Source organism: Hetaerina americana, unplaced genomic scaffold (genome assembly GCF_022747635.1).
Source record: "Hetaerina americana unplaced genomic scaffold, ioHetAmer1.1.p SCAF_8, whole genome shotgun sequence".
Taxonomy (NCBI): Eukaryota; Metazoa; Arthropoda; class Insecta; order Odonata; family Calopterygidae; genus Hetaerina; species Hetaerina americana.
In genome coordinates this window covers 43,447,111-43,471,702 of record NW_027287427.1, presented here as the reverse complement: position 1 = coordinate 43,471,702, position 24,592 = coordinate 43,447,111, and the positions used below count along the sequence as shown (strand labels likewise).

The 24,592-nt window shown below is 34.0% G+C and overlaps 2 protein-coding genes across 4 annotated transcripts in view; one reads left to right on the top strand and one right to left on the bottom strand.

Moving 5' to 3' along the window:
- POSH (Plenty of SH3s) overlaps positions 1-14,397 on the top strand; it is a 37,619-nt gene extending 23,222 nt beyond the window's left edge. Inside the window, exons 13-17 of one of the 3 annotated variants that reach the window (XM_071596322.1) lie at positions 142-380; positions 1,736-1,759; positions 3,933-4,091; positions 8,853-9,053; positions 10,278-14,397. In XM_071596322.1, the coding sequence (XP_071452423.1) occupies positions 142-380; positions 1,736-1,759; positions 3,933-4,091; positions 8,853-9,053; positions 10,278-10,446 (792 nt within the window). In that variant the 3' untranslated portion in view covers positions 10,447-14,397. The remainder of the gene's footprint in view (positions 1-141; positions 381-1,735; positions 1,760-3,932; positions 4,092-8,852; positions 9,054-10,277) is intronic. The other 2 variants (XM_071596323.1, XM_071596324.1) reach the window with 2 other exon arrangements.
- Positions 14,398-17,778: 3,381 nt separating this feature from the next.
- LOC139698003 (hemolymph lipopolysaccharide-binding protein-like) lies at positions 17,779-23,544 on the bottom strand. The gene is made up of 3 exons (XM_071596859.1): positions 23,271-23,544; positions 18,786-19,040; positions 17,779-17,948 (listed from the first exon to the last, which is right to left on the bottom strand). Exons 1-3 carry the CDS (start codon positions 23,542-23,544, stop codon positions 17,779-17,781), a joined length of 699 nt encoding a protein of 232 aa, XP_071452960.1.
- Positions 23,545-24,592: the final 1,048 nt, after the last annotated feature.

Below are 24,592 nucleotides of genomic sequence, written 5' to 3'. Positions count from 1 at the left end.
ACTCCGATGTGTAAATTTCACAGGTTGTATAGAGCTTAGTTCGTTTAGAGCTCTACCCTCACCTTTCCAACCAAACTTGGGGTTGATTACTGTGTTTTTTTTTAAAGATGTTGATGTGATAGTTTGACACTTTTCTTACAGATGAGAGACAAGAAAGATAGGGGGAGCAGTGGAGTCAGTTTAATGCGGCGATTGACAAACATGAAATCCAAGTCAAAGTCACCACCATTGGCTCCTTCATACTCCATGGACAACCCTGTGTTTGAGGATGGTTGCTTGGTTGTATCAGGTGGCCAGAGTAGGCAAAGTGGGCAGATGATCCCTTCCTCACACCAGCCATCTCAGCATGGATCACCTGGTACCCACTCTGTGCATGTTAGGTTGGTATTATCATTGAATGAATGCATTCTCTTACTGCATCCATTGCTGTTAGACCATATGCACTGGGTATAAAGGAAAAAAATGTGCACAGTTACCTATGAAATGGTATGATTAATTATTTGCAGCTAGTTGCCTTATTGCTTTCACATTATCTGTGAAGAGTCTGTTACTGTACTTCATTAAAAGAAATGTTGACACCATTACTCATACTTGTTCTCCACTTTTTCATCTTCATTTAGAATACTTCCTGCTGACATGTTTGTATTAATTGCAATGTTTATTCACATGGCATTGCGCCTTCCATTAAATGCTGTCTCACTAATGTAATGAACGTACATTTTTGAAACATTTCTTTTTCAATGACCTTGTTTAACTTGAACTGAGTGATCTAGCAGGTATATATTAGTCTTGAAATCATTCATACTATATTTACATGTTTATAGTGATTGAATCATACTTTTAAATCAGTTTAGAATAGCTGGATAAGGATTCGTAATTTTGTAATGTTTCAATATTTGAATTTGTAATGACATTGTTAGATAATTATTTTACAATATATCTCTCCTCTTAACTACTAACTACTACTCTTTCAAATTTATGCATTTAAAAACTGCAAATTATTAAGATAAAAACTAAACATGAATCAGGCGGCTGATTGAGAAATGTAAGAATTTAATTATTACAAAAATGAGAAAATATGCCAGCTGCTTCATTTAATTAAAATTATAATCATGGCATTGTAAAAGAAATATTTCATAGTATAAATGTTTATAATTCAGAGAGAGAGAGAGACAGAAAATATAAATAATACTAATGAAACATTCAAAAGTAGAAGGTTTTAAGAATGGATTTGTGGTGAATGATTTCATTTGACCAATCAAGAATTTGCCTACTTAAGCTTTCATATCTGTACCTGTGCCACTTCCCCCTTCTAAGCTACATCCCAACTTCAGTATTTAGTGTATTTTCAGTCCAAACCTCCTTAATTTCAATCTTGCCTAGAATAGGTATGTGATGTAATCCTAGATATCAGTGTTTCAACAATGGTGGAGCTTAGTTTTGCTCATTGCATTTTAAAATATTTACTGGAATAGCATGCCATGCAAGTGTAATTACAGTTAGATTGAATTTATTGCCCAATAGATAACCTTTGTGCATAGTAAGACTTGACTAATTTGAAACATCTCAATTTTAGATCATTAAAAATGTGTAATATTGGTTTTCATATTCCCCGGTGTTTGCATAGAACAGGAGTAAATTTTTAAGGCAAATAACGATGGTTTAAAAAAAATAAGCCTTTTCCTTGGTGATAAATGTCACGTTAGAATTTCTGTAATATTTCTCTTATTCTGAGCATCCTGGCTAGTGTTCTTTCAAGGTTAGTAAATGCTTATTCCCATGTCTTCTTTAAAAATGTAGAACTAATTTTCAGTCTAATATTTTTGTTATTTTACTGTCAGATTTGCATCATCAGTAATTTTTTCTCATGTATTAACCTTTATTAGTCTTTTAGGCTCGGAATTCTGAGTAGTATATGTTAACCAGATTGGTATTCAGGGTCCTTCCAGCACATTTATTTTCCAAATGTTAAGAGCAAACTCTTCTCTTGCCATAATTGTGTGAATGCCCCTGCCATCTCTCATAATTCAAATATTCATCTCACGAGTACAATTTCTGGACTTCTGCAATATAAAATCATGATTTTTTTATTATTATTAGTATCTCATGATATATTTATTACTCTTGAAAATTCAGTGCCATTAGTACGTCTTTCAACAAGGACCTACAACACTGGGAATAGGATATTAGTGAGCACTGTAGTTTTCTTATTAACATTCTTTTTTTTTCCATTGGTTCCAACGACTGTAATTTCAATATCCTGGATGCTGTACATTAGAATGCTGACTACATAACTGGATTCACTCCAAATGGCAAATAAACGTGTGCATATTTTGGAGATGCCTTGTTCTTAAATGTCCATATGCAATTTACGTTAGTGGATAAATAAGTGTCTTTCTGCATGGAAAATGCATGTATTACTGCTTTGCATATTTTGACGATGGATGTAATTTTTACTAGGCAATGGAAGATTAACCATGTTTGGAGCTTTGCCAATAATATTTGTCAATCTTGTAGAGGCAATAATTTGCTGATCCACTTCATTAACCTATTTCTTTAATTCATTGTACATAATCATCAGAAAATGTATTAATATCAACAAATAAAACAAAAATGATATGATCTTGTTCCAGAAAAAAATATTCCGTAGGTCAAGTAAGTCTAAAACAGTCTGAAAAATAAAACTTTTTTATACCTAATTTTTTCTGGTTGAATTGGCATTCATGCAAGTGCTAAGAACTCTGGGCTTAAATTGGGCAGGCCTTCCAGTTGAATTTTCATTCTGAGTTCTATTTGGTCATCCTGCAAATTAGTTTGTCTGACTTTTTTCCCCCTCTTGAAGGTTGAGATATTTCAACAAATATGTTATAGGCTGCAGACCATGAAACTTTGGAGACCATTTATTTATTTGTCTTATTCTAAACATTGTGTGTGCCTCAGTCAACCCCTGCCATTTAAGGTCATAATCTCCATAATGAAGGTTTTATTAATTTTTTTATGTTTTCTTGGGAACGGCATGCTTTTTCAAAATCCTCAAGCCTTGTCATATCATAACCTTTATCCTCATCAAGTATCTCACTTTTTCTACGTATGGTTCACAATCAAGTTGTTCTAATCTGGAATAGAGGAAAAGGGAAGGGCCATAGAATTTATAGAAATTACAGTAAAAAATAGTGATAGCCTGAATAGTTTCTCAAATTTTACAATGTGCATAATTTGAAATTGATTCCATCGATTGAGAGCATCTCACTTTATGAAAAAACTCTATTTGGTCTTAGAAACCACTATAAAGAGTCTATTTTCACTGTTCAATTATTGAAAATTTTCTAGCCAATATCTCTAATAGCCCATGACTATTAAGACATTTTAATTTTTTGCTCTTCAGTCATTGTGTGTATTTGTAACTTGTCCTAGCACACTGGGTGACTTAATTAGTATTACTTGCTGTAAAATCTGTAGCCTCTCAATTTATTTTGATTTTCTGGACCTAACATCATTTTCTGTTGCTGAATTTTCTTCTAAGTTGCAACAAAATAAAATATTTCTGTTTTCAACAAATATCAATGTCCATATTGCAAATCCTACTCTTTATGAACAAATTTTGTAGCTCATCGATAAAGGAGTTTTATCTGGAAGAAATTGACAGTTAAAAAATTGAGGAAATGGTAATATTAAAAAAGTTAATGACTCTATTAATAGATTACTTGTCATCACTCCTAGTTCTCAAGTATTCCTGGCATTAATTAACCAGCTTCCTTCTCTGTATTGCTGCTTAACCTCGTGCAAGTTTTTCTTCTATTCCCTTTGATAGTGTTTGGTCTTCTCCACCTAAACATGTTTCTTAATTCCTTCCCATTATTGTTGCTTTCCGTGTTTTGTGCTATCTTAATGTCATCTAACTGTAGAACTGTACATTATATGTTGCGTGACAGGTCAGGGTCCTGTCCAAGTCAGCTTCTGCAGGCACTTCCTCCCGATGGTAATCCCTCCGAACTGAAACATCACCACCGACTGTTATGCTCAGAATCACAGAGGCAGAAACACAAAGAGAGACCGAGTGTAGTCACAGCCAATCTAGTTCTCTTTGGAAGGTTTGTCTTTTGTAGCAATAAGCTAAAAATCTCTAATGTATAAATATTATGCATAATTTACTGTCACAGTGGGATATCATCTGTGCATTTTCATAATACCCAGTATCTTATACCTATATATATTTCCATATTCCCAGTATCTTATACCTATATGTTTGTAAGCTTACTGCCATAGCATGTTTGTGTTGCAATTGTTCATGTCTGTTCCATGCAAGTTGTTTCTGAAGCATCCATAATGAATTGTGTTATAATCTTATGCATCTAAATATGTGTGTATGTATGTGTTACATGGTTTGATGGAACGGAGGAATGCTGCTTGTTGAATTACTCTCAAGTTTTTGCTGGAGTTTCCCTTCAATTAAGGATTCCCTCTCTTAGTAATCCCATACCTTAAGGAAGTAAAATTACATAATCCTTGTACTATCCTTTATTCTGCATGGAACTATTCTTGTGCTTCCTCATTTCCAAAATGCATTTTGGTTTTAATACATCACTCAAATTAAATGTGGACCATATCTCATTCTCAAAGTACTCATTGAGGTATATATTTTCTATCTATGCAGAATAAAGTTAATTTCCTGGTTATTGTGCCAGAAAGAATCATACCATTGCGGATGCCAAAGTCAAATTAAGTGATAAATCCCAGACACATGGCAGGAAATTAATTGGTTTTTTATTTAATCATGCCACTCAAAATTAATCTCAAAGAAATCCAATTTTCCAATGTACTTATAGTGTAAGCACTATATACAGCTTGAAGTCTGTTAATATTACTCTTTCTAGATTACATAGATGATGGGTCATAGATAGCAGGTGCTTGTCTCTCCAATTGCTCTTACAGAATCTACTAGTTGAGATAAATATTGTTGAAACCTTTTGCGTCTACCTTTCATTGGATGTGATTCATGTTATATGCTGCATTTATGACCATAGTAAAAACCCATTATTACAAAATTCTTATGAATAGAATTTTGATCTTTCGAAGTTAAATCATTGATTCCAGCAAAATATGTTCCTAAATGCAGCCACTTGGCATTGCAAAATTAATGGAATTAGTTGTGATGCCAAGGGAATAAATATATTCAGTTTTATTAATACAAGCAGAAAAACTGGATTACATGTCATAATTCAAGTCGCCCTAAAAGTTAATAGATTCATGTTCTTTTTTGGCCATTTAACCAGTAGCGTTGGAATTTCTTTGGCTAAGCACCATGTATTCATTAACATTGTGACGTCAAATTTTTGCCAATGATGTTATAATGGGGTCAAGTTCCCTTTGGGTATGTTATCACTGCAAGTGCTTCTTTCTAAATCTTGCTTTCTGTGGAATCAGTGGATATATCCAAATGTGAATCACACTTGCCAAGAGTGATATCATGTTCTATTAGGGCCCGGCACGAAATGTCAGAATATAAGACCCATCAGGTGTTTACAATATGTGCTGGAAAATTTTAGCCAGTCCTGGAAGTCATGGGCTCTTATGAGGGGATCAGCCTTTATTACGAAGTTCTTAAGTGGAAAGGCACTCCTAGTAACATCAACATCTCCAACCCAGAGGTTATTTAGGGAGAGTCCTGGAAAAGGTTAGTTTTTATTATTCCACAAAACTCAACCCAACTCTGCCTAAAAGTGTAAATTATTAAACTTCAAGTGATTTATGACTTCAACTTTGAGTATGAAATTTGAATGCCTCGGAAAAAAAGACAAAAGTGATTAAGCCCAGCAATAAATTTTTTTGAGGAACAACCAGGGGAAGGAGGTCGGGAGTAGCCATGAGCGGAAGAGAGCCTACCTCATGTGGAACTTAATTGAGAGCTTTGTGGGAGTGGGGACAAAGGAAATGAAGAAGTGTATACAAAGAGTGCATATGAATCCAGAACCTGTTGCAAATTTGGCCAGAGATATTTTGGATTACCTATTTGTCATGTGGTAGAATAATTACACTAGGTAATCTGCTGGTTAAAAGAATAATTTGAAAAATTTAGCCTCCATGGATTAATGTTATCGCATAAAATACCCATTTCATGCAATAAGTTTTGATTTTAAACTTCATCTTGAAACTATGTGGATTAATTTACACTTGCAGTAAGTCCGTGGAAAATTACGAACACCTTTAATATGGATATTTGAATTACGGTGACATGAAATGAGGAAGTCATCATATTTGTGACTGTGCCTTATCAAAATGAAACACTTGTTTTTCATGGAATAGGGTGGTGGTTTTGGAGTAAGACAAGGTAAACTGAGTCAGTCTTGATGATAAGCATCACCTGAATTTGTACTGTCGCATAGCATGAGTCAGTTTAGTGGGAAAGGACGTCCTTTAATATTTTAAGTAAATTTACTTCGGATAATGCTCTAATGCTGAACTGTTTTGTCACTCAATTAGTCCTTCCCTGAAAATGGATTTAATCAAGTGAAGTTTTGTTGTCAGTTGCATATGTTGAGATGATGTACTTATAAATTAACTGTGAAGGACTGTTCAATGCATTCAATAATGAATGTTAACTCATGTAATGATATAAAATGCAGTTAGCCCACCAAGGGCTACACATTTTAGTATACATTATGCTAGCTAACAAAAGTCAAGTGTGTTCAGTCTGTCAGTGGGTTCTGTCATTATTCGGCATGAGTGCCATTTTTCTGACTCGCGCTTCAAGTGTTACAAATGGTCTTAGCTGTCAGTCACCCCCCCCCCCCCTAATAACTACAACTACTTTTTAAGTGCCCTATTTCTTGTACCTAGCTACAACAGTCAAGTAAACAATGAATAATTGATGTTTACAATAATTGCAATAGATGATTCTCAGTCCCTTTTTGCCCACAATGTTCTGCATAGTGGGAGCATAAAGTGAGTTAATAATCCAGCTGCCAGAGGTCTCTTTTTTGGATATGATTCCATGCTCCAGAGCTTCCCAGTAATTGTTTTTCATGTTTACAAATATTTTTATTTCCTCTTAAAAGCATTGAAACTCTTAATGCAACATAACTTTTATTATAGAAAGTGACAAAGCAGCTAGCAAGATGGTTAAATTGTTCTTTGGCAAATGCCCATTCATGCCATGTTAAGTTCCTTTTGTTGTTTCATCAGTTTTGTGATTAAGACTTTTCCTGTATCAAGCATAAAGTATGAAAATATGAAAAAGGAAATGAATAAGGCAAATCTGGAGGATGTGTGAATTAATTTTACCGGGCATATTAGTTATCAAGGAGAATGTTGGCTTCTTGACCAATCTGTTTCAATCAAAACAGAATTTTCTAGAATGAATGAAAAATAGTAATTAATGGAATTATTTTGCGTCGATCAGCACAGCTCCTTTAATATCTTTTGTTTGTTGAGGTGGTAAACAGTGCTCTGGTTATTTTTATTTTTTTATTTTAGTTTTATTTCTATATTTTCTATAAAAATTGAATTTTTTGTTTTTAAATACTGTAAACTTGCATCACTTTTGATTATAACACAACTGTGTATTTTTTTAAATCTTATTTGTCCAAAAATGTAGTGGTAATGGTCTCTATTTAGAATTGTAACCATTGTTCTATCTAAATTAGGTTTAGTCGATTTATGCAAAAGAATAATAGTGACATAAATATTAGGAGAGATAGTGTCTTACTCAACAGATGAAATGGTGAGTGATTTTAGTTACTGGAACCAATGTTACAAACTTATGGAAATCCACTCTAAAAGTCTTATTTTCATGATGATAGTAAGCATTGAAGCCATGGTTGAGAAATAAATATTTATGCAGTGGATTTTGCACTGTAATTTTATGCATTTCAAACCTTTTCAAATATCAAGTTTGAATTGTAGCATTAAGTTCATTTTAAATGGGTGAGCAAACGGTAAAGAATTGATATTGGTTGAAGTTTTGTTTCAATTGATTATTTTTTTTCTTTTTGATCCTACATCAATATTTCACTGTCTGAGCATTTGAAAATGATCACCAATGTGGTTTTTTTGTAATCAAATTGAGTGATCCTAACAGTTCACTCATTGTAGTGGTGGAATATTCAATTATTCCAAATCATAATAATGTATATGCCTCTTTTTGTTGTGTAATTCTGAAAGATATTTTGCCAGCAGTTGCATTACTCATTTTAAGAGATGTCACTGAACACTCAATTTCCTTCAACAATTTTTATTGCTAAGTATTTTTTTAGCATTTTGTATCATCCCAGCAGGAGCACTTATTCTGGAGAGTTTATAAGGTCAAAAATTGGTATTTTTGACAGAGAATGCTAGTTGTGGAATCAATTAAGTTAGGAGCCACAGTTAGATTGCATTTAATTCTTAAGCAGTCTTAGAAATTTTATTTTACTGAAATTTGTGTTCTGTGTGTTGCTGAACTCAGATGTGTTTTTATTTCATTGGTGTATCTATCAATTCACTAGACCTTCGGTGTGATTATTAATGTTGTACCAGCTGATGTCATTTCACATGAGACATTTTTAAAACTGATGAAACTCTGGTTCTATTTTTTAAACTTCTTGATGCATTCTCAGTTAGTCATAATGTCATTTTCCAAGATACGAGCACGCAAAATACTTCAGTGTTACTTAAAAATTTCCTTCCACTTTTTTTAATTGGCCAACTGGATAATTTTTTGTTGACACGAACACATTTTTATTAATGTTGCTTCAAGCTTCCCTCGGAATGAGTGGCATAATTTAGAATTCAAATTTATCTGTTGTAGACAAGTGATTGTTTTTTAATATCCCATGTCCCAATTTCAAAAATATTGTCTGACGGAATTGGAATAGGTCCAGCCCAGGAGTTGTCGGAGTAGAAAATGGTTCTGCATCTGCTACTGCCATGGCTGTGGGAAGCAGTAGCTCTTCTAGTGGTGGGCATCGGAAGTCAAATTCCCTTGATGCAGGAACGTGTCTTAGTAGTGGCGTGAGTGGGAACTCGGGAGACTCTGTGAAGAAGTCGAAGCAGCTTGTACCTCCAGTTAAGGAGAGGTAATTCATTGTGACTGATGAATTTCTATTTATATGACTCATGATTTTAATTACTATATTTATTGGCATGTGCAGTTTTTCCCCTGGATTTAGGGCTGAAATTCTACCTTTGTTTTAAGCATGCATACTCCTTTTTCATTTGAAAGTGATATAATAAATACAAGCATAATCATTTTTATTTCAATGTAAAGTTTCATTAAATTAGGGTACTCATCATATGACGGTACACATGATAGTTAAAACTATGTGGCAGTAGTGTTGGAAATTGTGATTCAAGTAGAAATGAATTTGATTACAAAACTGCATATTATTACGTTCTTTGCATCATTTTTCAAGGGTTGTTTAACAAGATTAATTATTATTTTAGTTGTTTTTTCAATAAAGGCAATCCTTTTCGTGACATCCCCATTATTTGAGAGTATTATGGCTGCAGTAATTCCATGTAATTAAATGAATTGACTCGTGTTTTTATTGTTTAAATATAATTCCTGATTGTAGGGATATTAAAATAATAAGGGGAAATTTATATTTTCTACGAAATATTCAGGCCTTGATAATTGTGAAAACTTCAGTGTAACATCCATGATTTCAAGTGATATCATTCCCAATAGATTGTTTTGTACTACTTGCTTTTTTATATTAAGTTTAAAAAATTCTTCAAACGTAAAAACTACCTTATATACATATATTTTTGTAGTTTTTGCTCCTTTATTATTCATTCCTGCCACTTTTTTCATAAAAACTAGTCTGTTAGTTTTTTGTATAAACCTAGTTTATTCCTGTTATACAATCATCCCTTTGGAAATGAATTCCTTAGATAAATCTTTGAAAGACATGCAACCTTCCCTTTAGAACTTTTGCCCGGGTATCGCTATCACAAATGGAGGACTTACTGACTAACCCATTGTGAATACTAGTACTATAGAGGATATAAAGGCATCTTGTATCATATTCCAAAGTAATAATTTTGCAATTGATATCCTTAGATCAAGCATGTAAAATGCTTATTGCAATAGCTAAGCTCATAAGTTGAAGGAATTAGCTAATGGGTGATAGTATTATCAAAATCAGTAATAAAAGCTCTTAGTGTTGATCTGTTTACCCATTGAAGCATTATATCAGGATTTTACTGTTAAATTTTATTCCCGAGGATGTGATGTAATTCCCTTGTAGGGTCAGCAAGATCAACTGGAGTAATTATCTTTTCCAAACTTCCCGACACAGGTTCAAGTGCATTGTGGCATATCCCCCCAACAGTGAATATGAGCTTGAGCTGAAAGTTGGAGATGTGATTTATGTGCACCGCAAGAGGGACGATGGTTGGTATAAGGGAACGCTCCAGAGGACTGGACGCACAGGCCTCTTCCCGGCAAGCTTTGTGGAGGCCTTCTGAGAGGACCGCACCCCCCTCAAGAGGGAGGGGGGGGAAGCGTCTCCTGTCAAGAGCAGCGAGAAGGGAGAAGAGTCAACACCGAGATCTTTGGGGGGCAAAGGGAGAACGGTTTGGATGCTAGAGAGCTGCATTTGATTCACAAACAGTCCTTCCAGTTCTTCGAGTGAGTGGTGTTGGCCAGTGTGCACGACTGTGGCATTTTTATTTTTAAATGCCCTTGGAATTTGCTGGGGATTTTGTAAAGTATATGGTGAGAAACTATGTTGCTTATTATAATTGTTATTATCATTATTTTGGTGGAGTTACTTTGGTCATATGCCTGTCGAAATAAACAGCTCTGTGCATATTTGAAACAAGTTCTGTGAATTTGTTTCCTCTGCCAAATTGTTCCACATTTTTGTAATTATTGGGTGCTCGAGTAATGATCTCTCATCCTATTTATTTCCTCATTCCAACAACATTTGTGCTAGTTTGTCTGAGGTATATAAGTTCGCTTGATGGAATGCACCAGTCATGTGATCCAAGTGCATAACTTGGATGTTTATGACTCAAAAAAGTGTTTTGAAAGATGAGGGAAAGAAAATGATTTTTTACAAAAGGTACATCAACTCTCTCAAACGTGTTTGTGTACCACGAATCTAGTAGAACATTGCCAAGCAATCGCGATCCAAAAAACGTATGCTGCACACATGCATGCACCAAAATCTTTGAAAATCAAATGCAGTGTTCAAATCCTGAATGATTTGTGCATGCTTTTCAATGCATGAAATTGGAATAGATTTCTGGTGCCAAATTTTGTGTTAATTAGTGTACTGTTTAGTTAACATTGGCTGTCTGCTGCAGGTTTTTAATAATGGTTTCTTGTTTATTTTTTGGCAGAGAAAGACTGTAATGGATAATACGTAATGAAATATATCTGTAGGAATTTGGTACGAAAAAAATTTCCTGGAAACATGGTTCAGTCATTGCTAGTAGCAGTGATAGCCCTTAGAATAATTTTGCATGTGCCCATTGATATTTGTTAGGGTTATGCAAAATATCATTACTTAAAAAAAGTCCAAAAAATTAATATTTTGTTTGAATAAAAATATTTCCACATCCATGAATGAGAAAGGTGGCATGATAGGTATTGATTGTGCAGTCTCATATTTCTTACTGTAAGACTACATATTAAATAATGTTGGCTGATTCTTTTGCTCTCTTGTAAATGTTAATAGCCATGCGGTTGTTTTCACTGATGTGGGCAAACAATGAAATGGCATGTTTTTCACAGCCGTTGTTTTGGTCAATGCTGTTTTATAATTGTTAGGCCATTCATCTGGCGTCTTCTACCAAAAATGAAAAGAACTGCAAGTGTAATCACATTCGTTTTAACTAATGAATGCTCTGTGATTAATATTTTCCGTAAACATAGTCATCAGATCTCTGTCTTAATGTTCTTTCCTTTTTTGTCTTATGATGCTGACATTGGTCCTTGCTTACTTGTTACATCTTATTAGTCATCCATGACATGAATATTCCTTTTCTGATTTTCATCTTTTAACTGTCATCAAAATTTGACTGTAATATTTGATTTATATTGCTATTTTTCCATCAAGTCCTCTGATATACGGTAATATTCTCGGCCTTTGTGGATGGTTTACTCATGTATGCAAAACAGTTTTTCATGTATTAAATTTAACCTTTCATTTTCTCATTTTTCGCCATAAGTAGACTAACTGAACTTGAAATTTAGTTTTTGGACAATTTCTGTATTGTTGTTACTGGAAGTGTGTGTGCTCGTGCCTCACATATTTTTTTAGTTTCCCAAGCTATGGCACTAATCATTCCTTCTGCGTATATTCATATTGTTTGTTTTTGAGAGTGCATATTTAATGAATTTTTCCCTCATTTATATATATTTTAAGCCGAAGCAAAGTACAATGAATCATTATCAGAAAATAAAAGCAGAGTGAACTTTATGCATGCCACTCAGGTTATATGATCACCCCAGTAAACCCCTTGACCCTCCCCAACTATCCATGACCTCTCCGAGCTGCCACATTGTGTCAGCAGTTGTTGTTTTCATGGCCTTGAGCCCATTGATGAGTAAAACAAAGATTGAAGAATATGACAAAAACAATTTCTCTAAAAATTCATTGAGTGGGTTATCTGCATATTGTTTTTTATTTCATTGTCTCTCAAAGGATCAATTTTACATTTTTACCAATGTGTACAATTTTCTGGAATTGTGCAAATTTAGGACTACATAAAACTAGTTATCTTTTTGATGAATAACTAGGATGGTTGTGGCATGTAGTTGCCTTTGAAAACTACTTGTTGTTAGAAAATCACTAATATCAAATCTTTATTTCTCCATGTTTTTGTTTGTTTACTCCTTAAATCTCCTGCTTCAGCATAATGTTATTGAAATTCATAAGGGAAGTAGTCATAAGGAATGAATCAAATGAACATTATTCAATGTTCCTGTGGTGAGTCAGTAAGGTAGTTCCTAACATACTCATCAATTGCATTTAGGACTTTTTTGGAAGGGAGGCTTAATATGAATAATTGAGTCATTGAAATTGGAAATGTGTTTTATAATTATTGTATTTCCATTTATCTGGTTTGATGTATTTCTGTTGAAATTCCTCTTTCCATTGTTTCATCATGTCACATTATTATGGGCAGTAGTGAATTTGGTGACAAATTCAAACCTGTACTAGAAAAGCATCGAAATGTCAATAATGCAGCATTGCCATTGAAACTAGGCTATTAGAATGTTGTTAACATTGGTTTGACTGACTCTTCATATCACATAAATTGTCCATCTGTTGATTTAAAAGACTCTTGAGAGGTGGACTTAAAATGACCAATTGATAGTATGTGAATGTGGTCAGAGTAGCTTCTGTGAGGTGTTTTGGTTTCATTCATCCAACTTGTGTATATTTTTGTCTTACCATGTGTTCATAAAAACAGTTTTGGAACACAAAGACTATTCTAGTACAGGTTTCTCTTAGAAAATCATTTTTATGCCATCAACATTTTTGCTTCACTTATTATATTCGAATGAATTGTAATATTTGTGAATTTTTACAAAATATAATTTTGTAGCCATTTAAGTATTTATTGAATGAACAAATAAGTTTTATCTCTCTTTTTACAAAGCCAGAGGTAAACCTATGCTCATCACAAATGGTGTAAATAATAACTTTATTACAAGTACTATTGTGTAAGAAATTGGATGTTTTAATGAGTACAAATGTAACTTAAATGGTGTGTGTTATTCATGAACTGCAATCCACTCCAAATTCATATCAACTGGTTGACTTTATTGTTCGGAAAACTTTAAATATTAATAAAGATGTTTTCTGTATGATAATAATTATAGAACCCATGCTGTACAGTTTCTGGATCTTCTTGACAGTATTTCCACAAGATGAAAGAAATCCTGAAATTTTTCTTATTTAAAGGATATTGTTTAAGTTTGATCAATTATTGAAAGTGTCATAACTTGTTTTAATATAAATTGAACATGGCATTAATTATACGTATTGTTATATCTTGGGAAATTTAAATAAATTTGTTAAATTTCCTCATTTTTTTTGCGGCTTTTATATCATTGAATTATTATCATCTATTATATTTTCTCTGTTGTCTTTTAAAAATGAATAGCCATGTGTAATTGGCAAAAAACAGGCTATTGGAATTTTCTATTATTATTCCCATATTTAATGGTATGCATATGTGTGTAAAATGTACATATTTATTTGAGTGATCCATAGGTCAATGATAAATCTAACAAACCATGTATGCAAAGGTGCTGCTATAAATTTTAGGATTTATACAATCAAATATAAAAATACATTTTGGATACTTATTCAACATTACAATGCACACATACTTGTTATAATTGAGTGCCATGCACATGTTAACCCTAAAACAGTTTTTGAAAATAAAGTGGTTGAAATTACAAGTCTTTTTAATTTGTAAAAATCTGTGTTCATTAAAATAAGAGGTTACAGTTTTAAATGGAGCCTTGTGCCAACAAATGCATTTTCCATTTAACTTACCTGCTCAAAGTTCCAAGTTCATGGTATCTTCTACTTTCACAGTTAACAGATAAGGTGTTTTCGTAGGATAATTTTGAATAGCAAAAAGTTTGCTATATTTTCTAAACCACCAATTTACAGTAAGATTGCAGGCCCTTTGTGGGTAAATGCTTGCTGATATGTGTTGTGATGTCTTGTCCGTAGGATTGTGATAAAAAAGTGACTCAGTTCTTGTATTTGCCCTTAAAATATTACTGAATAAGTAGGATGTTTCTCATGAAATCATAAATTCAACAGCTGTAATTGAGACAAGTAATATTTATGAACTACTGTGAAAAACTTCAGGAAAGAAGAATCCATAGATCAATGTTTATGATTTACCAATGGGCTGTGGTCCCTAGTCCTATGAAAGCAAATAGTATTACAAAAATTTCCTTCTCACCTTGATAACCCATTACTGAGGATTCCTTATTTTGTGCGCATTCAATAATGACCTGTAAAAGATTTTAATTCCTCAGCTGACTTTCCTCTTATGACTTCATCCCCTTCCATGTACGTAGTGAGGGTTAGAATGAGATTTTCATTGGATAGAGTATCATTGGATGTAAAATGAGCTAATTGCAGGAGAGCTTAATGAGGTGACTGAGAAATTAGGATGTGGAAACAAATCAAGTTGAAAAAGGCAAATTAAAAAGTACTCAATCTCGTCCACAAGTGATTACAGATAGCAGTATTGTATATCAGTTACACGTGAATAATTTTGAGCAAATAAATTATGCACATCAAGACATATGCTCTAACAGTGAAAACTAAACAGCATATTGTCAATACATAGCGGTAGCCGGTACGAAATCAAAATAAGGTATGATAATGGATGAGGGGAAAATTTTATGCGAGCAAGATAGAGGAGGAAAAGAATGGAGGGAGGCTGAAAGTGAATAATTTTAAAAGGGTTTAGTGTAGGGTGTCACCTTGTGTTGTATTAGGTGAGGCTTCGAAATCATTCGAGTATGTCAGTACACTAAATATGGTGGGGCATGAGTAATGGTGTAGAGTACCTACCAAGATAGACCTTTCAGGAAGTGCAGGTAAGAAGTAAGGATAGTAGCTTGTTTAGTAAAAGTAGGCCAGGGTTTTCTTACTGGGTATTTGTATTCTGAGACGTGAATGTTTTTGGAAGGGGCCTCTGTAAAATAAAGCCAATATTTAGTGGCATTGAGAACAGTGTGTGGATGCAAAAAGGATTATTTGCAATGACATGTTTGAGTCTAAAGTGATTCATATGTATGCAAATTCCAGAGTAATTTGTTGTGAGAAAAATCATTAATGATGGATGTAAGAGTAATGACAGGTGCTGAAAATTGAAAAGACCACCAGTTACTATTTGAAAGGAGGTTTGGGAAGGAAGAGCATAATGAAAGTAAGATTGTGACACAGAAGTAATTGAGAGAAGAAGTAAATGATGTGAGAATATAGGGTTAAGGCGTGCTTGATGAAGAGTAGTACTTTAATGAGATAGGATCAGAAGACTGTATTGAAACTAGAAAGTGTAAGTGGTCCTTGGGAGAATTTGAAATCAATGATTGCTGAATGCATAGAAATTGTATGAGTGTGGTCAGAAGAATGAAAAAATATCTAGTTGAATCAAGGAGTGAAATTTTCTGTGAGTGCACGGAAAGAGGCATATATGATGATTACAGCTAAGGAGAGGAAGACCAGAGGATAGAATATATGTGTACAGAGATACGAAGAATGAGTTCAAAAAGACTTCATAGAAAATAAGAGCCTGTTTTGAAAATTCGTATGAAGAGCTAAGGAATGAATGAAATGAAGAGTGAAAGTGACTATATGAGATGAACCGGTATTTTGAATTTTTTGGAAGGGGTTATAGTAAGGATTAATATAATAGTGGTGTGGACAGTGGAATTGAGCCGAACAGCTTGTGTGATGAAAATGAGTGCCGTGAGATTGATGAATGAGTGAAAATGAGGTAACAGCAGTAGGAAGTTTGAAGAATGGACATCTGCCGGCAATGTTAGTATATTTAATGAAATGTTGTAAGTAGTTTCAGGGGGAAGATACTGTCATCCGTGCAAATAAATGATACCTTTTGGCCTGGAAAGTTTAAAAGTGTAGTTTCAGGTGTGATGTGGTGGAATTCGAACATAGTAATGACCAAATGATGACACTCTTCCACTAGATATCTAGTGGGAAAGTGTTATTATTTTTTCATTATTACTGCAAAGTTAAGTTGTACAAAATTATTTGAAGAATGGAATAATAACGCACATGCATAAAGAGAGGAGGAGTCATATGAAATCCAAGAATTTGTTTTTATTATTGTAACCTGATACTTGCTGAGGTTATGGATAATTCTTCTGTCATTGTAGTCCAATTCAAGTGCTTCTAGTATCTTGAACATCTTGCTCCATTCGACTTTGCCAAAGGCCTTCTCCAAGTCCATGAATGTCACATATAATGGCTTATTTCCGTGTCTCATTTTTTCGGCCAGACTCTCAAGCTGAGAATTGCCTCTCTTCTCCTCAGTTTTTTCTGAATCTGAATTTGTTTTCTGAGTAGTTCCATTCCATCCTTCCTCTAATTATCAGAGTAAGGGTTTTTTTATGCTTGAGTCACCAGGCTAAATGTTTTGTGTTCATCGCATTTATCTGTTTTCAGTTTCTTCGGTATTGCAATCATTGTACTTTTCTTGAAGTCTTCTGGTATCTTTCCACTTGTCCGTGTCTAAGTTAAAATAACAGGTTAGCCACATAGTATGTATCCCTCTATTTAACTAAACCTTCCTATTATTCTCTTCCCATTTATAAGTTCCTGCCTATTCATACCCTATATATATGAACATGCTCACTTTTCATCCAAATGTATATCACTTTTATTTTTTGAATCTTTCTAACCACTTTTATTACCACGAAAGAATCATAATGCCTAATTAAGCAGTTTCAGGCGTCATGTGGTGAAATTCAAACATAATGAAGAATGGATAGTAGTAATTTTCCACTTGATAAGTTTAATTGTACGACTGGGTTTTGTAGAAGGTGGGTTTTGGGAAGGGGGAAGGTTTAGGTGGAAGACAATGTATTTCATCATCTTCAGGCAATGAAGATGATGTATTACATCAAAACCCATCCATACAATTAAACTTATACAGTGGAAAATTGCTACTATCTGTTCTTTATTATCATAAGGCCCTTTTGTTTTGTTACAGAGAAGAACTCCTCTGGTAGAAATTTATATATGAACAATGTAAGGTACTTTCGCTTTTACAGTAATAGTTTATTTATTAAAATTCATTCCAAGAAAGATCATATTCACAGATAAATGGCCATAACTCTTGCTGATTGCAATGAATGTCATTCAATCCACCGCTACGATGAAGAGATCCACAATCCTCAGTTTTACTTGGCTCACCAGCAGCCCATTTTGTGTAAGATGTCATTTCCAAAGGATCACCTAAGGAATGGTGAAAATTTCACAAGGATTTTAGCCAGAAATGATGAAACAATATTAGGTTAACATCCAATGGCTTTTATTATTACCAATTTCAAGTGATCCCCATTTAATAATTGGTTAAATTTCAAAGAAACTGTAGGACATTGCACAACTAACTGTAGGAGAGTCAGTCCCTGGTGTGAATATAAATGTTAGAATTTCACAAAAAAATTTTTCAATAAAAGCCATTAACCCAGAAAAATCTTTGAGCTTTGATCCCTCAAGTACCTTCTTTAGCCAGTTAAACTGCCAAAGTATCCCCTTACATCCAGGTAGTCTAGATGTGTAAGGCAACATTTCTCAAATCATCTTGTTCCTTAAGCCCTTAAAATGCATAGTCTAAGAGGATATATCAATAGCTAAATAGACTTGAGCACTCAGCAGGAAATTGAGGAAACTAGCTTCAAATTCAGTTATTACTCAAAAGTCATTTTTCTGGTATTTACTCTGCTGAATTTGATAAAAAATTATTCTTTTGCAAAGACAAAACAACTTTCATATCTCATAAAATTATCACCAATGCTTTTGTAAATCTGTCAACTCGGAATTTATGCAATCAGTGGTCATTTCAAAATATTCTGGGTAATGATTTGGGAAGATGTTAAATGACTAGATGATCAATCAGAGCAGGTTAAGAAAGGCATTAGAAACTGTTTAAGTCACAGAGAAGATTTTTTACATAGTTTCTAAACTCAAGTTGATGCACTTCTCAACTTTTTGCAAATGTAACATTCATTTGAGAATACATTTGCTGACGAACAGAAAAATAACTGCGGATCTTAAGTAAAGAGCACTTACCAAACACGGTGACGTATTTGCCCTCTTCATGCATATCATGAAAGCCAATGAAAGCATAGTCCTTTGCTTTTGGATTCCTTAGAAAGAGGGACACCAATACACCAGCCTCAGCTTCAGAATTGATTATTGCCAAATGGGCGCCATCCTTCATACATTTTGAAGAAGCATCAGAAAAAGAATTCACGCCATCTGTGTAGAACTTGTAATACCCAATTCCAGGAAAATATTCATATCCTGCTGGAAGGTTTGGTGGCACTAAAATTGAAATTTATATAAAATGCCCATAAAAAAAATTATAGGTACATAATCGTAGAATATAACAGGGAGCTCATGAATGATTACAGAAACATTTTGTGAATAATTAAAGATGATAATGTACTACATATGGGCCATCCTCTCATTTCCCTTATTAATGACATACTCTTCTCTGTCATTGTATCTTTCAATAGAACTCTGCATCTATTTTCAGGAGATAACATTTTTTGCACCAAATGTAAATCAACAAAATGTAAAAGTTACCAAAAGGATAATGCAGGAAATTGCTGAATTTTTCAAACTTCTTGATGGAATTGATTGTCTAATGAAATTAAGGTAAATCCTTGATTTAAAGTGATCATATTCCCAATCAAATCACCCTCATCAACATATTTTCATTGTTAGAAATCTACTTAACTCGTATTATAGGTAGATTTTGAAGGGTTTCTAACAATTAATATTTATCACATGAACCTATTCTTGCTTACCGTACAACATGCATGGGCACCATCTTGTTTGCCCTTTCATGCCATTAAAAGACCCCATTCTCTCTCTTCCTCTGCTTTGCTTACCTAATGTTCTCCCGTCTATTACACCTTTTAACACCCCACCACCCTCCAATATTTATTTTGTCCATTTTTTATACCTGTTGCAAATTTTACCTAGCAACTTCGTCTCTTCTCTCACCATACTCCAACATGGGTCTCCCTTTCTGTCCACTTATTTCTCAATTCTCCTCAATACCTATATCTCAAGGGATCTCAGAGACCAGGTTTTGGATTTATACAGCATTATGCCCCATATTAGTCTTCAATAATCTTAACTTTGCATGCTTAATTAGCATACCAACCATCAATTTCCTTCTTGCAGATGTCTCTTTTGCCAACACAATTCTGCTCCTAATACCAGAACTGCTATTCTAATCTTCCTCCAAAATACTGCTCAAATACAAAAACTCATCTACCTGTTTTAGCTTATTTCCTCTTACTTGATGTAATTTTTAACTTATCTTTCCTTTTTCTGGAGAACCTCTTCACTTAAACATTCTTGTGGGCTATGTACACCCCAATTGTTATTGAAATGCTGTTGTAAAGCAATACTATCACTTGTTTTCAAACCTGACTAAATTAATCACCCTACTGCCTACTTTTATTTCCTCTTGGGGACCTCCTAGGTTAATTCTCAAGAATTGTCAGTAATTATACAGGATTACAACAAGAGACAAATTGAGTTCTAGGCCCTTTCAATGCAAGAGTCAGATACAGGAATTTCGATGAGCTTCCACAGTTGGTTACCTAAAAGGAGCATAGGCGTCCACTGGGACCTAATTGGTTCAATTGGGGAATAATTGTAATAATAAAATTGGGGAATATCCATCAACAGAATAATAAAGGTGGACAATCTAGCTTTGGGAATTGTTTGAGCTGAATTCCCTGAAGTGTTCCTGGAAAGATTCAAAACTTTCAGGGAGAATCCAGTAAAGCTCAACCTTGACTATATCAATCCAGATGAGGACCATACCATATGCCTTAAGAACAAAGGCAGATCAAGAGAATGAGTAACTAGTCAAACAAGGAATACTCAAGCCAGTCACACATATTGAGTGAGCCTTGCCTGTCATGCCAGTAATAAAATCCAATGAGAATGTCAGATTATGTAGGGACTATGAATGCAAAATTAGAAAGGGTTTTAAAAGTCACTGAGTCACCCTACTCAGATTTATAAAAATAAAATATTTTCAGAACTATCAGGGGGAAGTATTTTTCCCAAATTGAATTCATCACAGGCCTATGACAGTGAATCTGCAAGGACATAAGCAGTTGTTGCACATGGAAATAAGATCGCCTACAGTTTGGAGTATCTATTGCACCATGGATTTTTCAGAGATTCGTTGAAATCCTACTAGTGAGCTGCCCATGGACAATCCTTTATTTTGATAATGTCCACCTCCGTGGGACAACTAGCAACTATCCAGAACTTAACCCAGAGTCTCAGAGAAGTCCCCTGTAGATCCTCAAGGGCAAAAATTCATGCTGAGAAAAACATATCTCATAGCATTTAGCATTAAATACTTTGAGTTTGAAATAGATGAACATGGTATTCACCCAGCAGGAGAGAATATAGGAAATTTACCATAAACCAACTCCAAAGAATGAGGAAGAGCTTCAAGCCTTCTTGGTGGTATAAAACTTTTACCATGTGCTCCTTGATGGCAATTGTGTGCCACCTGACACTGTCTATCAGCACATGTGGATTTTAATAAATAAATAAAACCATTGCTAAGTTTCTGTAATGGTTATTGGACAAGGGGGAGGTTGAATGGTTGCATTCAAGAATGGTATTAGTCACCCATAGTGTCATTAAATATGACCATATAAGGGAACACTTAATGTGTTCTATTCATGAACTATGTACAGCACAAATACCAATATGCCCAGATTGAAAAGGAGGCACTTGCAAACTTTTCGGGAGCCAAGAGGTTCCACAATTACCTCTATGGACAGAAGATAAGGACTTACCATTACTGCTACTGGGCTTACTGAGAAATAGACTCCCTACATGCTGTTGCTAGGAAAGTATTATTGAGATCAACTCAATGCACTTACATAAAAACCATGGAATCCAATTATTAATGCTGATGTACTTTGTAGGCTATCCATTCCTACCATCTACCAAGGAAGCAATTCTCTTAGAGACCCATGACAGATGACCAATAATACCAGAAGGGATTGAAAGGCTGAATAAGGAGCTCATTATCACCTCTTAGGGGTGTTTATTATGAGGATGCTCCATGGCAATTCCAAAGGAGGCTCAAGATCATGTGCAGAGCACATTCCATGAGTCATTCAAGGAATCGTGGTGGTCAGGTACAGATCTAGAGATAGAAGATAGGATTTGAGAAAGATAAGTCTGCCAGAATACATAAGAGGCACCACCAAAAATAGTTGCATGTGCTTGAGATCAGGCTGAGAACCCTTAGTCACAACTGCTCATAGATCATGGAGGGCAATTCCAAGGCAAAAGTTTTCGATGTTAGGAGGAGTGTATTCTGGAGGGCCAGAGGTTCATTGAGTTCAGCTGAGTCTACTTTTGCCTAACAGGTATAATGAAGGCAATTCGTGGTCCATGACCCTCAAGATATTGTAGAAGATAATGTGATGGGGTTTACATATGAAGGCTTATTTAAATTAATAGAGAAAAATGGAATATGTCACATTACCATGAAAAGCCTGTTTTTGGTACAAAGTTACACAAGGAAATGAATGAAAAATGCAATTTGTATGCAATAAATATTGAATGAAGACAATCATCTGAAGTGGAAAGAAGACCATATTACATGCATGCTCTTTGTGTATGGCAGAATTCTAGAACATTGAAAGCATCATTTGTTCCTTAGGTCCAGAGAGTTGAGCATTTAGTTTTACTATACTTTCCCATTGTATTTGAAAGTCTTGATGACACAAGTAACATTTAAAAGTCAGCTACATAAGTTCCTTCTTGAGAATTGTCTTCACAGTGTAGATGAAATTTTCAAATGTCATGAGTAACTGTTTGTTTTCTTTGAGGTTTGTAAAAAGTTAAAATATCATATATGTGTAATTCCCATGTATTTTGGATAGGTTAAATATTATGTAAATCATGGCCACCTATGAATGAAGTAAAAACAGAATGCAAATATCACCCATGAACCAAAGACATAATAAAAACCAAACTCATAAGCTTTTCCTTGAAAGAGAAAAATTCCAATGGAAAATAAAACTAGTTTTGGCAATAGGAAATGGTTCATAATAAGTTATACGTCAAGACACACATTAAAGCAAATATATATATCTTTTCTATACCTATAGGATATGGATGATAGCAGAGTAGAAAAAAATTTTGACTAAAGAATGACTAGAGAAGAATGGGTATAGATGTGCAAGCTAGGAGGCTAATGAGAGAATACTGTAGAAAAATAGACTTAAAAAACACAAAAACTTAGTGAAGCTATTCTGAAACATAGTTTGCTTGTGACCTGTAGTAAATTAATCATATAAATAAAGAAATAGCAGCATGAAAACCTCATCAATGAAGTATGAGAGCCAAGTTATGCCTTTCTAGGCCTGGAATTGAATGGCTTGGCAAAGAACATATTAGGAGAATCTTAATAAATCAATCCTAGGATTCTTGGAGTGTTAAGCGATTACAATCATGAAAGCATGTTGCATATGAATTCAAAAGAACACCCACCTGTTAAGATGCCTCCAAGATGGAAAGAGATAACTCCACCCTGCTCTGTAATGCTGCTCTTCAAATCTATTGCTATCCCATCTGGCAGCTTTGAAGAGTCTTCATTTATAGCCCATTTAGTTACATGGTGACCAGTTTGATTTTTCCTTGTGAGGAAAGTTATGTGCAAACTCTTATTCACTCGTGCATCTGCAAAACTCTGCCTAAAAATGATGGGTGTTTGAAGCAGAAAGTAGTACAGTATAACTGCAGCATCCAGCTTTTGAAGATTCATTTTGTAGTAATGTGATTCTAATAAATGAAGCAGCTTCTTGCGATGCTCATTCAACATGTGCAATCACAAGACTATTTATAATATTCCAAGCCTTATCCACTTAATCTAGCACTCTCAAAAACATTTGATGTTGAGCAATTTATCACACAGTGACGTTTATTGAAGTATCCTTATAAAGTTTGACCTAATATGGGTCATGAACCTTTGATATTGTTTCACATTAAAGTAGGCAATAAAAATAGTAAGTCTCCATGTTATCTATATTGCACCATAAACTAAATATAATTTCCAACAATTCCATCATCTTCATTCCTTCTCTGATAAACATTCTTTTTTGAACTTAATAAACCCAGAGTATGTAGCACTAAAATAATAATTCCATTATCTTACTTTCCCCTTTGGAAAATTCATATATGAGTTTTCTCTAGACTTACATTGGATATAAGCTAAATCAAATTTTTGCTTTTTCTAAAGTGCAAACCTAAGCTCAAGGCTCCAATTTGGAAATAAGTTGGTAACATAAATATTTTACATTAAATCACTCTGAGACTATTTTAATTTTTTTAGTGGTAGTAATTTAATATAGCTATCATTTATCTTTGCAAAACTTTGGTGCCTTGACAAAAATTCTGTTTATGTAAATAGTTTTCAAAATAAAAAGAATGAGAGTTTGCATTTTAAAAACTCACTATGAAGACAGGAATTTATGAAAATCATCAACTGTTAATTTTCTCATTTATTTTCCTTTAAATGCCAGCCTCTTGCTTCCTTATTATCAAACAGGGGGGGTAACTTTTCAATATTTACATAAAAGTTAATTTTCAATGTAATTCTGAATTTTCTTCCATGTTGACTTTTAGATAAATGAAAACTAAATTTTACAAGAATGGTTAATATCTTTGAAGAGGAATTTCTCTTTCCATATCATTCTGATTACCATCAGAGTGACTACTAGTTAAGGTGACATCTCCATGAATGTTAAATTGCTAACATGGATTAGAGAAGAAATATTTTTTCACATATTTACTTTAATAGTACCTCAACAGAA

Coding starts and splice junctions, on each gene's coding strand:
- LOC139698003 (XM_071596859.1), bottom strand. CDS start 23,544: ATGAATCTTCAAAAGCTGGATGCTGCAGTTATACTGTACTACTTTCTG. Junction 19,041..23,270: donor TCTTGGAGGCATCTTAACAG/GTGGGTGTTCTT, acceptor TTTCAATTTTAG/TGCCACCAAACCTTCCAGCA. Junction 17,949..18,785: donor CAAATACGTCACCGTGTTTG/GTAAGTGCTCTT, acceptor ACCATTCCTTAG/GTGATCCTTTGGAAATGACA.